This window comes from Coffea arabica, chromosome 4e, assembly GCF_036785885.1.
Source record: "Coffea arabica cultivar ET-39 chromosome 4e, Coffea Arabica ET-39 HiFi, whole genome shotgun sequence".
Taxonomy (NCBI): domain Eukaryota; kingdom Viridiplantae; phylum Streptophyta; class Magnoliopsida; order Gentianales; family Rubiaceae; genus Coffea; species Coffea arabica.
This window is the reverse complement of record NC_092317.1, coordinates 12,607,436-12,625,461: the sequence shown is the minus strand read 5'-3', so window position 1 is coordinate 12,625,461 and position 18,026 is coordinate 12,607,436. Positions and strand designations below refer to the sequence as shown.

Below are 18,026 nucleotides of genomic sequence, written 5' to 3'. Positions count from 1 at the left end.
GTAGTTTTCAAATAAAATGCATTTTTTCTTCTTTGAGGTAAACAAAGTTGACACATTCTATTGGGATAACTTCTCTAATTTCATAATCAAAAGATTAGGTAGTTTGTTTATATTGGATCTGAGGAAAAGTCTTTTTTTTTTTTAAATCAGTTTGGTATATATATATATCACATGCATATCTATCACAACCGTTTTCTTTTTTGGTTTTAAATATTTAGTCCATTAAATTTCAGTATTGTAACTTGTTTTATATGTGTGTATGTGTGGGTATCTACAAAATTTAAAAAGAGTTAATTACACTAAATTTCCTTATTCATTATATACTATAAATTAACACTTCACTTCGGACCCTAAACATAAAAAATTAAACAATTTGCCTCATGATTAGTCATGTATAATTTAGTCACGAAAAGAAACGTCATTTCTTCCCTGCTAAATGTGGAATGGTGCCAGTGGGATTGTCATTTCGCGCAGTTCAATCGGGTGGTTGTATTTTATTTATTTTATTCAATGTACAGTTATATTTTATTATTGTAATAATTGAAAAGTAATATGCATGAATAAAATTCTTAATATATATATATTTAATACAATATTATAACGAGACTGTATATCAAAAAATTTTCTCCCTTTTTTGGATTGTGATTTTCTGTCAAAAAATTTTTACGTTTTCCGTGAACACATTTTTCAATCACTTTTTTACCTTACATATATTAAACCGCTACAGTATTTTTTCCTCCAAAAAATCCTAAAAATAACAATCCAAACAAGGTCTAAATATGCATACTAACCAAACTAAATTGCACGCAATGCAACTGCACTAACAACCAGTCGTTAAATTCGGCTACTATATGAATGTTCTACAATAGCCTTAGACTATACATATTTATAGCTAATAATTTAGTAAAGATGTCTAATAAAAAACATAATAATTGATAAGAAAATCACTTAGAAAACAAAAAATTACCAAAAATAAAAATTTGCATGCCACCATAGGCGGATTTGACCCAAGATTCGGCTCTAAGACCCCATTCAATCCCTTGTTGAAATGGATAGAAAGTTAAATAAAAATGCTAAAATTAATCTGTTTTAATATGGCTACTCTAAGAATAAGAACCCTAAACAACTTTAATTTACGCGTGCTGGACCAGGGCTCGAACTCGGGACTAGGTGTCCAGTGTTATTGATTTGGGTCTGAAATGAAATAAATCTGTTCCTAAAGTACCGAATTGTCAATACCATCGAATAACTATAATTGTTAATTAACCCCAGAAGATCGAACAGATTGCTGTTTCGCCATTGCCCTGCGAACCAATACTGCCCTCTTCCAATTACACCTAGCCTCAATTTCGATTCTTCTTCACAAACCCACCAGTCAGAATCTTCTCAATGCGAAATGTTTTCCCGTAATTTGTGCTTGACATTTTAAATCAGCTAATATTTGGTAACGCCTATAATGTGTTTGATGAAGTGTCTCAAACAAAATTCCTGGTTTTTTACTACTTGTGAACTCATGAGTCTCCATTATGGCTGATGGGTACCATGGGGATATCTTTATTTGTAGTATTATCCAATGAAAACTACGGTTTAAGATAAACTTATTTTTCAAGATTATCTTTTGATGATTTAATGTTAGACCATGTTAAATGGGATAAGCCCGAGTTGAGTTTTGTAGTGTTTATTACTGAAGGGATGTTGGATTGTGGTTGGGAAGATGAGAGAAGCATTTTCTCTCTTTTTCCATAAGTTAAAATGTTGGTCAAGCTTTAAACTTGATTACCAAGTTTTTGCAGATACTCTCAAGTCTTGTGCTGCAAAAGCAGATGTAAACTTGGGGAAGGCTCTTCACAGCCATGTTATTAAACAAGGCCATGTTTCTTGCCAGATTGTTTCAAAAGCTTTACTGAACATGTATGCTAAATGTAAAGCTCTTGATGATTGTGAGAAACTGTTCTGGGAAATAAAGAATTGTGATACAGTCATGTGGAACATTATCTTGTCTGGTTTTGCCGGCACTCGGGTTCATGATACTGAAGCAGCGCGGTTGTTTTGTGATATGCATGCTGCCCAGGAACCTAAATTGAGTACTGTAACTCTTGCTATAATCCTTCCAGTGTGCACGCGTTATGGAGGTTTGAGTGTGGGTGGATGTGTGCATTGCTACGCTAAAAAAGCTGGATTGGATTCTGATACATTAGTAGGGAATGCTCTGGTCTCCATGTATGCAAAGTTGGGGTTGGTAATGGATGCTTTTGCTGTTTTTGATGGAATTGTTGAGAAAGATGTTATTTCGTGGAATGCAATTATTGCTGGTTTGATGGAAAATCATAGTGTAGATGACGCATTTGAAATGTTTCAGTGGATGCTGAGATTGAAAGTTCCACCAAATTATGCAACAATTGTAAATGTTTTGCCTCTTTGTGCTCATTTGGAAGACACTGTTGGTCATTGGGTTGGGAGGCAGATCCACTCCTATGTGCTAAGACGGGCCGAATTGGCAACACAGATTACAGTGGTAAATGCTCTTTTGAGCTTTTACTTGAGGATTGGACAAATGGAAGATGCTGTGACCTTGTTCAAGAGGATGAAATTTACAGATCTGGTGTCCTGGAACTCAATAATTTCTGGATATGACTCATGTGGTCAATGGTTGAAAGCACTGGAGTTGTTTCATGAACTTGTTGACATGGATGTAATGGGACCAGACCCTATCACCATAGTCAGTGTTCTTCCTGCATGTGGCCAGTTATCTAATCTGCAGGCTGGAAAGCAAATCCATGGATATGTTGTTCGTCATTCTCTGTTATGCAAGGATACATCTGTACAGAATGCCCTAATTAGATTTTATTCCAATTGTGGCTGCAAAGAAGCTGCACTGAATGTATTCTTGTTGATATCTAGGAAAGATTTGATATCTTGGAACTCCATATTGGATGCTCTTAGTGAGAATAAATATGAAACTCAATTTATTGATCTCTTGCACTGCCTGTTGAGGGAAGGAATGAGGCTTGATTTTATTACTATGTTAACAGTAATACAGTTTTTTACTACTTTGTCCAGGATAGAAAAGGTCAGAGAAGCTCATGGTTTTTCTATAAAGTATAGCATTTTGCTTGGTAATAAAGAACCGACTCTTGCGAATGCACTACTTGATGCATATGCAAAGTGCGGCAACTTGGAGTATGCATACAGAATTTTCAAACACATGTCAGGACAGAAAAATTTGGTTACATACAATTCAATGATCTCAGGATATGCAGAATTTGGCTCACATGAAGATGCAGCATTGATATTCCAGAGCATGTCAGAGAGGGATCTGACCACATGGAATCTCATGGTGCGAGTTTATGCTGAAAATGATTGTCCTAGTCAAGCTCTCAGTCTGTTTCATGAGATGCAATTTTGTGGTGTAAAGCCTGATTCCATGTCCATCATGAGCCTTCTTCCTGTATGTGCTAAATTAGCCTCTGTCAATATGCTGAGGCAGTGCCATGGGTATGTGATAAGGGCTTGTTTTGCAGATGTTCATCTTAAGGGAGCTCTCTTAGACATATACTCAAAATGTGGAAACATAAAATCTGCATATAATCTCTTCCAGTCGGCTAGTGAAAAGGATCTTGTTCTGTTCACATCAATGATTGGAGGATATGCCATGCATGGAATGGGTGAAGAAGCTGTTGGGGCTTACTATCAGATGCTTGAGTCAGGTCTGAGACCAGATAATGTTATCATAACCACTGTCCTATCTGCTTGCAGTCATACTGGTCTTGTGGATGAAGGATTGAAGATTTTTGAGTCCATGCAACAGGTGCACCACATGAAACCAAGTATGGAGCAATATGCCTGTTTAGTTGATCTCCTTGCACGAGGAGGTCGAATCAAGGAAGCATATTCATTTGCGACCAAAATGCCGATAAAGGCTAATGCCAATGTATGGGGGGCATTGCTTGGGGCATGTAAAATCCACAATGAGGTTGAAATGGCACGTTCCGTCATTGATCGCCTTTCTGAAATCGATTCAAGTGATATTGGAAACTACATAGCTATGTCAAACTTATACGCTTCGAATTCTAGTTGGGAAAATGTCCTGAAAATGAGGAAGCTGATGAGGCTGAGAGATCTGAAGAAGCCGGCTGGTTGCAGTTGGATTGAAGTAGAGAATAGGAAAAACGAATTTCTAGCTGGAGACTATTCTCACCCGCATCGATGCGTTATTTATGAGACATTGGGCATCTTGGATCATCAAATCAGAGAGTTTTATGAGTTTATAAGGTAGGGGACTTTCAAAGACACTTGAAATCACTGGCGAGCAGGTCACTTGATACCTGGAAAAGTAGCTCATAAGACCAGAGCAATAAGAAAGACAATTACTGATATCCATTAGCTGTTAAGCTGAATCATTGTGGTTGAATTGTTACTGATCCATTAGCTGTTCAGCTGAATCATTGTGGTTGAATTGTTATCGTGGAATGAGAGTTGGTTGTCTTTCTTCTTTTAGTCAAAATCGTGACAAGCTTCTCTCAGTTCAAACTGCAGGTAGACAATGATGGTATGTTCCACATGTAGTCTTTCAGTAAAATTTTGACATGAATGCACTTGTAGTGCTTTTCTCTGAATTTATACTCAACTGATATCCAACTTTTCCTTTCTGCAGGTGCACTCTTTTCTGGATTCTAGGCACATAGCAAAGCTGCTTCTGCTGGTGTGACCCTTGAATTCTACATCCTACAAACAAGTGGCATTTGGGCATAAGCTAAGATCACATCTTTGTGGTCAAAGGCATCTAGCAGACTGATGGGATAGCATTAACAAATATCCACTTCCACTTCTAGTCATTAAGAAGTAATGAAGCTGAGAAACTCTGACCGTTGGCTGAAAAGCTTTTCATCTTATGTTGGAAAAGTTCTTTCTTCTGTCAGTATGATTGGGTAAACTTTATCTTGATTGAAGCATAAGATAATAACTAAAAGTTCCAGACTTGATTTGCATAATGTCATAGTAAATTTTGACTAGATCCATTATGTTGTCATGCAACAATGTTCTTTTACATTAAGTTCGGGATTGGCTAACGTATTTGAGTTTTCAATAGGCTGAGATTTTCCTGACTTTAAGTTTTTCTATTCCATTTCATCTAGGGGACATGCACAGTCTCATTTCCATCAAGATGCATAGAACAAATTGAAAGAGTTTGGAAACCAGAATTCTTTTGTTGTAAAATTTCCAAATACGAGTGATGCTTGCCATCTCGTAGTTATGACTATTGAACATTGTATGATCATTACTAGTATGTTATTTTGACAAAGTGTGTAAAATTTATACCAGTATGTTATTTATTTTGACAAAATGTGTAAAATTTCTATAACAGTGTCTTGGGTTTTTAATCAGATTGCCTGTTATATAAGTGGGTGTTATTCATTCCTTCTTGGGACGTGGTGTATTTTTTTTTTTTTGGCTCACAATAGCTATATACATCAACACTTAGGAAAATCTGCAGCATTACTCGGATCAAATTGTTTTAGTGTCACAAGAATTTAGTTGCATAGGTTTTATGAGCAATCAGCTGGCAAGCTCCTGTTTATATCAATTTGAGGGGTGGTGTATCTTTATTTCCTGGAGAAAGGTTGGAAAAGGCCAAATAGGCAAATATGTAGACATGTCTCATATTTTGAAATTAAAAGTTCTATTTACTTTGAAAACTAGTTGAAGAAGAACGAACATCCCCTCATCTGTTCAGAGTCTTATCTCCATCTTATTTGCTGCCTCAGCTGCATTAGTTTGACTGATCATGGCTGTATGCTGATTACAGGACCAATGGGATTGATTGGTTAACTCATATAATCTCCATGGATGGCATAAGCTTGTTTGGAGCTGGTGATTCTTCCCAACTTCGAGAGTGAAATTGATCCGACCACGTCGCGGAGGTGAAATAATTCTTGCGGATTAATATTTTGGATTTTGACTTGCTGACCTTAGGCTCATCTCAAGAATGGTATTGTGTTTGGTTCTTTCATGAGAGTTGGATGGATTCAAAACATGTCTGTATTCTGTGGAACTGCAAGATAAATTCTTTGAAACCCTTTGTGTAGAAAATTTCACCCTAATCCCACATCGAATTATCATCTTTGATTGTGTCTTAGGAATTGCAATCAAATAGAAAGAGGACATAATCAATCGAAGCTTGGAATTCAATTACTTAAATTGCTCTTTTGTTCTATTCCATACCAATTTTGACCAAATTATGTGCACACGGATATTCAAGTGGCCGAAGTCTGCTAACTGCTAAGCATGGTTTGGTATTGGTATGAACACGGGATTTGCTGTTGCAGCTGCAAATTGCAGAGAACAATCCAATGGCAAAGAAATAATTCAAGTGGGCAAACTTTGGTGGGCGTTGTCTTGTCCAGTCTGGTATGCCTCTGCAACAAGGCAGAATAGTTTAGACAAAAAACTTTGGCCGTGGATTTTAAATTCCAAGAATATGCTTTTACAGCTTGAATTGTCAGCCCATCAGCACAGCTCAGTCTGAGGTGCCTAACTTAGCTAGTTGATTGTGTATTTCAATTTTTGTTTTCAAGAAAAGTTGTTAACTTTGCAAAGTTCGATATAGTTCTATCATTTCGAGATTTCACAGGATAGGAATAATTGTGAGTACGTACAATCGTTCAAGAACAATTTTATCTTTTTAAACAAATTGCTATTCTTTTATTTACTTATTTAAATCACTTTAAACACAAAATAAACGTTGAACATTTTTGGTGAGGTCTACTTTTAGTAATGCTTAACTCAGGTATAATTCCAAGTTCGTTTATAGATTGGGATTTTTGTTTCATCTCCTTTTTTCCCCTCTTCTTTCTTCCTCTTTGTTTTTTTTTTTCCTTTTTATTATCTTATTGATGTTTACAGAAAGTATTACTAGCTCCTAAATTCACTGTGGTCCAGGAAAAGACAGAAGGTTGATGTCACTGCCCACAGTTTTAATATGCATGACTACTCTGAAGAACCAATTGGTCCATTTCTAGCCATAAAAAATGCTCTAAGCTGTCATGATGCAGATGATGGAACAGATGCAATGGCACAGGAATTTGCAAATTCCAAATCCATTATGAAAGAAAACCAACTTTCATTGCTGATCAGCCAAATTGCTATGGCAACAACTTTGTAATGATGGACTACAACAGAAAAAACCAGAAAAAGTGCTATATGGTTAAGAAACTACTCTGCTATTTTCTGCACATATGTTGTTTCTAAGTCATCAGGCCTATGAGGTTAGTTGTATCTATATCTGAACTCCGAAGCATCCATTTTGCCTTCTAAAAGAGTTTGAAGCCTTCAATTTTTGGAGCAACCACAAGCTCTTCCACGCTGCTTGTGGCACTTGATTGGCTTCTTGCTTGGCGGAAATACCATTGATGTCTCCATCTGTGACAAAATTAAGGAATTTTCAGTTTAAGAAACGAATACGAGCATATAAATTGGAAGCTATACAGAGAGAGAGAGAGAGAGAGAGATCATGTATTGGATTTGATCTTTTCATTTATTTAGGCAATTCTTTTCTTCTTTAATGATATGAAAAATATTTTGAGAAGGATAACAGAATATGCAAAATCCCATAACTCCCTACGAGGATTGCAGCACTACAACAGGTGGAAATTGACACAAGATGCACTGCAACTTGCCTACAACTTGGCTATAAGATCAGGTTGTCTAGCATTTTTTCTCAAAGGCCACTAGGATCTTTCTTCTCGTCTGTTCCAATAGTAGACGGACTGGAATGACTACATTCAAAGCTAAAATCAATTTTGACTTGCAAACTACAGTTTACCATGGCTTCTTTGGAAGAACCTTTTTTGGTTCTAGGGAAAAACTTGTAGATCAACCTTGTATCTTCAAGGGATCTACCAAATTTAACTCAACCACCAAAACAAAAGCAGATCTATTCTCATGCAAGTTATCCTGCTATGGCTCAAAAGCCAAGAACGAAGTGGACCTCAACGCTTTTGACAGAAGTTATTTTCCAAATTGTCAACTTGAATATCTTGAATCAACTTAGGCAACAATCATCTATTGCACATGAGCAAACCACACCAGAATTGTAATAAACAATTAGGTGCAAAGCCAAAACTACATGTGAAAACATGATCCCGGAACATTCATATACCATGCAGAAATCTCGAAAGAAAGATTACAAGGATATAGGGAAGTAATCCTAAAGAATGGGAAATAAAGCAATCCCATTAACTAATTGCATGTAGTCAGACCTTGTCTCTAAAGGATTTTATGACAGCCACCAACAAATCGTCTCCTGCAATTCGTCTAACTCGCTGTATCAATTCTTGTCTTGTGATTTTCTTTTCCTGAAATTCCAAAATTGACAACCGGAGCATAGTTTAGTATGCAGATGGGACTGTCAAGATCATGAGGCTAAGGAATGCCAGACACTTACTCTATGATCACTGTGATGTTTTTGGATCGCTTTGATGCTATTAGGCGGCAAGAACTTTGCAAGTGCAGTTATCAATGTTGGAAAAGGCATCCAAGGTGAGCTAGGCATCTTGAGGGGAGTTGAAATCCTTTGACATCCTGCAAGTAAAGAACGCCAAAAATCAGAACCTTAGACTTATTTAACAGCATCAGAAACTCCAAATCCATTATAAATTACTTACCTTTCAAGTTGGATGGGAGTCTGAAACTGACAACATATTCTGGGAATATTTGATTGTTCATGTGAGTGCTCCAAACAATATATTTTCTAGGAGACAATAAATTGTCAACCCCTGAATCGAACTCCTCAGAACTGGGATGAGATTGATTAGGATGAACAATCTCCATTCTCCCCAATACAACACGGCAAAGCACTAGGTGCCTGAGCCCATCTTCATCAACAACTGAGGATTGAATACTGCAAAGACAGCATTTATCAGAAGGGTAATAATAAATCCCTTTGACAGATTAAATCAAGCAAACAATCATTCCCGAAAATTACCTCTCTCGAAGAGAATCAGAAGGGTCAAGATAAATTCCACGGCCATAAATTCCATCATTTAAAGTGTTACCGAAACCATGTAGAAATATGTTTCTGATCTCATCTTTAGATGCGCCATACCAAGCATGCTTCACATTAGGATGGCCTTCAGTCTTCTTCTGTAAAGCTCGAGAAAAGATGGAAAAAGACATAAACCTTGCTCGAGCTGTCCAGCTAGAACAAGCATTCTTATGAATGGCTTCAATTTGAGTATGCGTAAGCCCCTGTTCAGTCAAACTCGAAACAAATCTTTGCTTGATAAATTCATGCTGCTTATCATCTTCGTCAACCTTGATAGAACAATCACCAAATATTCCCAATCCCTCTTCGTTGGTGGTGCTACTTTCACAATCAGAAACCATGTCTTGATCATCAGCATTATTAGGCTCTGAGCTGATCATATCTTCTTCTTGATCAACTCTGCTGTTTTCTGGAGCTAAGGCCATGAACCCATCGGGATATTCATCGTTAGTCTTAAGAGGGACAGCAAGAAACCGACTTTGCTGCAGATTACTCTCCATAACCGACATATTTGTTGTGCAAGAATTTGTCAAAGCCGTGAGGCAGAAGCAAAAAATCAGGAAAAAACCGCCTTGAGGAAGAAAACTACCAATTGGCCTAATAAAAGTTCTTAATTCTAAAACCAAGAAGGAAGCAAAAAATTCTGAACTTTAACCATTTTGGAACAAAAAACCTATACAAGTAATCAAATCAAAGCTCTGTTTGGAATTGAATTCTTACACAAAGCTATCAATGCTTGCAAGAATTCCAGAAAAAAGAACTTCTGCAGAGTTGGAGAATATTCACAAAATGACAACCAAAAAAGAAAGGCAAAGAACCTATAATCTTTACCACTATTTTGCAAGAAACAGAATCTCAAAAGCACAGTTTTTTTCTCCGAGATCTTTAATAAGAAAGCTAAGAAATCTTAAAACAAGTTTTCAGCTGAAGAAAAGAACCAAAAAAAAAAAATTGATCTTGGGGAACTCTGTAGAATAAGCAGCTCACCTTCAGAACTCTCAACACTATATAAAGATCAAGTTTCTATGGGTACAAAAAAGGAAACAACTTTCCTACGCAACACTAAATTGGAAATATACGGATTCTGGATATGTATTACTATTCCAAAAACAAGAAAAAGAAAAATGTGATCCTTCTTGGAATTGGAAGGAGAATTGGTTTCTGGGTTTTACGTGGAGAAGAAGGAGAAGAAGAAAGAAATGGTAAACTGGTACTAATAGGAAAGGAGAAGAGAGAAAGTGGGGAGGTGGCCTGGGATGGAGCAGCCAATGGTAAACACCGCCTCAAGTTTTCTTGAACTGGAAAGCCAATACTAACTCTTCTTTCAGGTGGGTTCAATTAATTTTTGCTTATATAGTTTTGTATGGGCGGTTTGATTTGATATGATTTCTGCGTGTGTGACCGCACCTTGATTTGGTGGGCCGGTGCTTTTTGTTGAAATAAAAAAAGACGGTCAAAATCTTGAGCTGTTTTTATGGGTGGCGGGGCTTTCTTGGAGATGGGATTTAGGGATTGGAGGGATGTTGGGGCGGCATTGGGGGGAGAGTGGGGAGATTTTTTGTGTGGTACTTTAGATAAGTTCTAATAACAATTTATGTGGTTTTATAATGTACTGCAAATTTTTATGCATATGTTGTGTCAAGTTTTTTTCTTTACTCTAAACTTTTTTTTTTATTACCAAAAGAAAGAAAAAGAATTTACCTTAAAAGGAAAAAAAGGCAACTAAAGATCGAGACATGTTTGAACGATAAATATAAATACGAAAATCACTACAATTAAGAAGTTGAACCATCATTTAGTTTGTTTCTGTCCTACAAGTAGTAATATGTCGTTCAGAGTAGATTTTTTAATTTAAAGAATTATTATGTTTTTTGTCCTTTAAAGTGCTAGATAAAAAAATACGCTTAAAAAACAGGATAAAAATGTACTATAAGAATTATAAAATAACTATTATGGATACTTTCTTGGAAAAAAATTTACCTTCTTGTGAAAAGGTTACATGTAGCTCATCTTCTATCTTGCGCTCTAGGGCAATAATTAGTAGGATCACAATTTAGTGGATACAAGTTTCTTAATTATACTTAAAGTAGTTGTCCTCTAAAATCTTCATTATTATGGAAAGGATGACGGTCTAAAGAACCTGTAAATCTTTTGAATGCACAAATCTCAATCCCAATGGCTAATGGTAAAAGGTTAAACTATGGGAGGAAAGCTTAGCCAGTTATGTAATTGGACATAAAAGAAAAAGCCTGGGCAGGTAATAAATAGGTACTATGTTGTAAATTAATGATTTCAAGGGTTAACCTACAATTTTATCATTCTTTTAGGGTAAAAAATTGAAGAGGCTGAGTGAGTAATCAAATTGACAAAGGGATTGGGACTATAGGAATAAATAAAAGAACAGGGGGCTGCTACGCAACCCTAGACGGAATTGAATTGGGCCCCAGGGGGCTCATACGTGTGTGTATACGTGTATGTGGGCAGGACGTGTGTCCGCAGTGTTCCAATACCAAAAAATATTTGTCGTGTGCTGATAAAATGCATTTGGCAATTGGCATAAAGGATTTGATCAAGTCCCAGGCATTCAAAATTCATTTCCGTATACGTTTTGAGGCTATTGACACTTGAAGATAAACAATAGATAAGTGTTTGACCATTCGAATGGTCAATAGACGCATATATATAAATTGCACATATTAGTAATTTTGGCACCCTTTAGGTATGTGCAGTGTGCTTAATAAACCAAAAGAGAAAAAAAAAAAAATATTTCCTGTACCAACAGTATATATATATTATATCAGTAGTGAATTAATAATAACTATGTAAAATTTAAATTTAAAATTTAACTTTTATATATACGTTATAAATCAAACAGTGATAATATATATACCATCAATATATATAAGATTTATTCAAAAAAAAAACGAAAGATGAAAAGGCTGAGGAATTATAAAACAATCTTGAGATAGTGTTAGATTAGGAGTCGGGAAGGTTGTTAGTAAATTATTTTCAATATATAGGTGGCCAAGATCTATTGACCAACACAATAAAACTTGAATGCAAATGTGAAATGGTGCAGTGTAATTGTTACAAAACAGACATTTACAGTATTACATGAACAGTAGCTCAATATTATCTTTGTTATAAATTTGTATGAACAAATTACTATGAATTATGATGTATTTCAGAGCAGTTACACTGTTCAAGGACGATTGTACTGACAATCGTTGGTGCCACTGTTCTTGTATTTTCAGGGCACTTCCTTAATTGATAATATTGTTGGTAGGGAATTTACGATCTTGTCCTGTGGTGTGAGGGCATTGTTGATATTTTAAAAAGTAACATAAAATGAGTAATACCAAATCAGTTGCTCTTCCTTCATGTATAGTTTAATTAGACAAGCATGCCCATAATAGCATAACATAATATCTATTTACACGTCTAATGCTTGGCATGGGAGGATTGTAAAAGGAAAAAGACAATTTATTTAATTTGCAATTTTACCTTCTTTGGTTCATTATTTGTAGAAAGCATGTAACTTTCAAAATATCAATAACTAGTTAAGATTTTGACACTATTACAATCAAAATCTTTTATTAGAATTGATTTCTTTTGATTTGATATAAAGAATACTCCTTCAGAAAATATACTTTTTAAATGAAAAAAAAAGTTGCTATCATGTATCTTGGATAAATGGAAATTACTATATTTAATTTTCTCAAAAATTAGCCCAAGTCCTTTAAGTTTTGGAACAAATGAATCAAAGTTTACTGCAAAAGCATCAAGTATCTACTACCATAGGTTTCAAGAATTTGAGGATACTTCAATTTACTACTTCACAAAAGTCAAGAAGAAAAAAAAAAGAACTGTAAAATTTTCATAGCCACGTGGATGGTCAAGTGCCACCGGAGGGTATTGGTACAAAAGCCGTGGTCGGCTATAGCTATCAAAATATTTACTACTATTTCTTGAAACATGGAGCTAATACCAGATGAAAATTATTAGCAGCTCATTTTGGCAATTGCTCAGTCAATAGGTTATTATTATTACTGGCTCCTTTTGGCAATTGCCCACCCAATAGGTTTCTTGGTCTGTTTTATTCGTTTTAGGTGGATGTCTGGCTTATACCTTTTCCCCATACATAGAGGAGGTAGAACTTTTACTGCGGGGTAAAAATAGTAACATATGAACTGAATAGTGCAATGTGAAGTTTTGTAAGTTCTTGTAGAATCAGTTGTTTTATTGCCAAAAGAATCGAATTGAAAATAATGGAATTTTTAAGATCATGTCCCTTCTCTTGCTCCGCGGTGGGATGAAATTAAACTGGACCAAGGCCTTGTTTGAATGGTAGTTTTTTAATGAAAATTTTTTATATTTTTTGTAAACAGATTTCTTAATCATTTTTTAATCTCGCATACATCAAATTATTACAATACATTTGTTTTAGAAAAAAAAATTATAGAAACATTTCTTTCATCATTTTTTTTGACTAGGCTATCTTCTTTCTGATTTCAAAGCTATTTGATGTATCCTTATCCTTTGTGACAAAGTCTAAAAGAACTGCTGCAATTTTCTTCAGTTAGATATATAGTTCACTTGACCAAGAAAAAAGAAGAAGCTATATAGTTCACTGACAATGAAATATCAAAAACATTTTTCGTTGCACCAAAACTAGAGTAAGTTTTTAACTTCTTGGAATACAAATGACTATTCATTTAGAGAACTCAAAATGGATTCTAAAATGTTGGTAAGTCAGTTCAGATGAGGATTACCTGGTCCAAGTAATCAACTATATGGGGTGGCCCAAGTGCTGCTTCTCATACAAGGCTGTACCAAAAACTCTCACCATATCAGTTCTATTGATGTTTATCGAACATGCATATATGCAATTGCTCTTTTGCCGTTTCTTTTTTTTTTTTTTTGGGGTTAAAAGTAAAATTCTTTGAACTATTCAAACCCATTTTGGGATTTACTTGTACTTGTATATTTACAGATTAGTCGCAGATAAAGTAAAGGATAAACATAATAATCACTCCTCCAACATATTACTGCAACATATATTTTATGCTAAATGTGCATAATTTAAATTTTAAATTTGAATTCATGTAATGTGGTATGATCTAAACTTGTTATTATAAATTTAAAAAAATCATATATTGACAGTGTATAAAAAAGTTATATATATATATATATATCTGTATATGTATTTGTTCAATCATTTATGTTCAGGTCTAATTCCCTACAAAAAAAATTGGACCTATTACTATCACTAGCAGTATTATTGACATCTACTTAACATTAATATTGAGTCAATTTGCTTTTGCTTGTAAGACAATCCTCAGGAATTATATGCCACAAGGTGTTAACGCCCATACTACTGCACTGGCAAAGAAACTTGATGTTTATAGGTTTTTTCATCAAGATAATGTTTATTTCTTGGTTCGCAATTTTCACGAAGAGTTATTCTGAATTTATGTTTTGTCCCATTTATTTTTTTTATGAAACAAATTTTTTTTTTTTTAATGTTTGCAAATGCATATTTTGGGATGCTTAATGTATAGAGGCGGCCATGGCTGACACAACTCAAAAAGTACGCCATGAATCTAACATTAAATTATGTGGGTTTGTGTAGCTGTTTATTTTCAAAATTTTTTAATTACATCGTAAACACATTTTTTAACAGCCTTTTTATCTCACGTACATCACATTAAAAAAGTATTACATTATTTTCTCAAAATATTATTCCAAATAATTTCTTATCCAAAGACATTATTGTTTTTGTTGGTTTGGATCAAAATCGGGTTAGCCTGAATAACTCCATACACAATCAGGCCAACTTTGGGTCAACTTGCAAAAATGCCAAAATCATCCTATTTACCCCAGTTTACGACATCTGTTAATTGTTTGCGCATTTCATGATTTCTGTTAACTGTTTAACCCATTTCATGAAAAAATGAACCATTTTCACCACCATCAGCCTTGAAAAATAAAGCTTCATTCTTTATTATCGTAAAAGCAAAAACTTTGTTCCGGGCATTCTTCATTTTCTATGATATTGAGCAATGAATTTGGATAATTGAGAGTATGCTTTTTTTAAACAACTAGGGTTAGTTCAGTGGTCAAAAGAGGGTTTTAGAATCTTTTCCATTATCAGGTTCAAAGTTTGATTCTTGTGCCTGACAATTAGTGGTGGAAACGATGTCGAGAGGGGTGAAAGGAATTAAAAAAAAATGATGCTACTTTATCATCTTTAGACCCTAAAAGTTCATTCTAATATATAGTAAAAGACATGGTTGCCATATTACACCACCATCAACCTCACCGTCTTGGAGTAATTCTCGAGTGGAGTATTTAGAAATTTAGGTATTTGAAGTAAATTTAGTGTCACTTTGTCAAGGAAAGGAATGCCAGAAGATGGAGGAGGGCAAAACATACGGTAATCAGGTAATGTGTTGGCTGCTATGTCTTCTAATGGCTTTTGGTGCAGTGCAGTGGAGTAGGAATTTAAGAATTGACATCAAATTCTATACTTGTGGAGTGCAACTTCAAATTTTTGTGGCTTTGGTTGTGAGCAAATTAGATGTAAATGATCCTCCTTCAGAAAATATAATTCTTAGCCATAAAAAAAAAAACTGCTATCATGTATCTTGAACACATGGAAATTACTACTTCTAACTTTCTCAAACATTGGCCCAAGTTCTTTAAGTTTTGGAACAATGAATCAAGGTCTACTGCAACATGAATCAAGGTCTTCTTTGTGATTTGAAAACTAATTGAAATATCAAATCCTTGTGACAAAGTCTAAAAGAATCGATGAAATTTTCTTGAGTTAGATAATTCACTAGACCCCAAAAAAGGAAAAAAAAAAAAAAAAGCTATATGGTTCACTAACAATGAAATAAATATCTAGCATATTTCGTTGTACCAAAACTAGGGTATGTTTTTAACTACTTGGGAGTACAAATGACTATACATTTGGAGAAGTCAAAATGGATCCTAAAAGTTTGATAATTCAGTTCAGATGGGGATTAGCTGATCTAAGTATGCAACCATATCGCGTGGTCCAAGTGCTGCTTCCCATACAAGGGTGTACCAAAACTCTTACAATAACAGTTCTATTGATGTTTACTGAACATGCATTCGTATTGGGTGCAATTGCTCTTTACCTAATAGCGGCTAGATTCCTTGTGAAGTATTTGCCAAAGTTATGTAGACGTTTTCAAAATACGTAGTGAGAAAGGGACTTTTATGTCCTAGTTTTTCAACAAGACTACACATGTATATATTTCTTGCTTCCCAAGTTTTGGTAACAATAGGCCAAGTTTTTATCTTTTTCATTTTGCTGTTTCTTTTTTTTTTGGGCAAAAGTAAAATTCTTTAAACTATTCAAACCCATTTTGGGATTTTCTTGCACTTGTATATTTACTAAAGAATCTCATATAAAGCAAAGAAAAAACACAATAATCACTATATATATATATATATATATATATATATATAGTGGCAATTTAGTTCAATTATTTAAGTTCAGGTCAAATTCCTCACAAAAGATTGAACCCCAGACTATTACTATCTCTTGCAGTATTATTGACATCTATTTAACATTAATATGGAGTCAATTTGCTTTTTGCTTGTAAGACAATCCTCCGGAATTATATGCCACAAGATGTTAACATTCAAATTACGTACTGCTAAAGAAACTTGATAGTTGATATTTATTGGCTTTTTCATCAACATCATGTTTATTTCTTGGTTCGCAAGTTTTCACACGGGTTATTCCGAATTTATGTTTTTGTGCCTTTTATTTTCTTTTGTCCGGAAATGCATATTTTGTCATGCATAATGCATAGAGGTGGCCATGTCTGGCATGACCTAAAAATATGATTTGAGCCTAACATAATTAATTTGTTTTGTTGGTTAGGAACCCGAATATGGGCAGTGGGGTTTTCTTGGAGATGGGGTTTAGGGATTGGAGGGATATTGGGGCGACTTGGGGGGCGAGTGGGGAGATTTTTTGTGTGGCACTTTAGATAAGTTCTAATAACAATATATGTGGTTTTATAATGTGCTACAAATTTTTATGCATATGTTGTGTCAAGTTTTTTTCTTTATTCTAAACCCTTTTTTTTTTTTGCTACCAAAAGAAAGAAAAACGGTTTAGCTTAAAAAAAAAGGCAACAGAAGATCAAGACATGTTTAAACTATAAATATAAATATAAAAATAACTAAAATTAAGAAGTTGAACCGTCATTTAGTTTGTATCTGTTGTGCAGGTAGTAATATGTCGCTTAGAGTGGATTTTTCAATTTAAAGAATTATTCTGTTTTGTATCCTTTACAGTGCTAGATAAACATGGAAAAAAGGGTAAGAATGTACTATGAGAATTATAAAATAGTAACCATTATGGATACTTTCTTGGAAAAAAATTTACAGTCTTGAGGAAAAAATTTACCGTCTTGTGAAAAGGTTTTATGTAGCTCATCTTCTATCTTGCGGTCCAGGGCACTAATTAGAAGGATCACAATTTAATGGGTCCAAGTTTCTTAATTTATACTTAAAAGTAGTTGTCCTCTAAAATCTTCATTTCTACTTGGTCTCAATGTTGTTTCTCCATTATTATGGAAAGAATGACGGTCGATCTAAAGAACTAGTAAATCTTTTGAATGCACAAATCTTAATCCCAATGGCTAATGGTAAAAGGTTAAACTATGCGAGGAAAGCTTAGCCAGTCCTGTACTTGGATATAAAAAATGCCTAGGCAGGTAATAAATACTATGTTGTAAATTAATGATTTCAAGGGTTGACCCGCAATTATATCATTCTTTTAGGGTAAAGGTCAAAAAATGAAGATGAAGTAATCAAATTGACAAAGGGATTGCGACTATAAGAATAAGTGAAAGAACAGGCCAGGGGGCTGCTACGCAACCCTAGATGCAATTGAATTGGGACAAAATTCTTTTGAATGCTCATTCCGTATACGTTT

At 34.7% G+C, this 18,026-nt stretch overlaps 2 protein-coding genes across 4 annotated transcripts; one reads left to right on the top strand and one right to left on the bottom strand.

Moving 5' to 3' along the window:
• The first annotated feature begins 1,057 nt into the window (after positions 1–1,057).
• On the top strand, positions 1,058–6,705 carry LOC140004548 (putative pentatricopeptide repeat-containing protein At5g08490). Of its 3 annotated transcripts, none has more exons than XM_072047676.1 (3): positions 1,058–4,536; positions 4,655–4,928; positions 5,807–6,705. In XM_072047676.1, the coding sequence occupies exon 1, from the start codon at positions 1,715–1,717 to the stop codon at positions 4,274–4,276; it is 2,562 nt and encodes an 853-aa protein (XP_071903777.1). In that variant the 5' UTR covers positions 1,058–1,714; the 3' UTR covers positions 4,277–4,536; positions 4,655–4,928; positions 5,807–6,705. The 3 variants fall into 3 exon arrangements, with proteins under 3 accessions (XP_071903777.1, XP_071903776.1, XP_071903775.1); XM_072047675.1 differs by having other exon boundaries at positions 1,058–4,549; positions 4,655–4,842; XM_072047674.1 differs by having other exon boundaries at positions 1,058–4,549.
• A 395-nt stretch (positions 6,706–7,100) lies between these two features.
• On the bottom strand, positions 7,101–10,371 carry LOC140006056 (probable inactive poly [ADP-ribose] polymerase SRO5). Its single transcript, XM_072047677.1, has 5 exons — positions 8,984–10,371; positions 8,664–8,899; positions 8,444–8,580; positions 8,259–8,354; positions 7,101–7,419 (listed from the first exon to the last, which is right to left on the bottom strand). Exons 1-5 carry the CDS (start codon positions 9,550–9,552, stop codon positions 7,330–7,332), a joined length of 1,128 nt encoding a protein of 375 aa, XP_071903778.1. The 5' UTR covers positions 9,553–10,371; the 3' UTR covers positions 7,101–7,329.
• Positions 10,372–18,026: the final 7,655 nt, after the last annotated feature.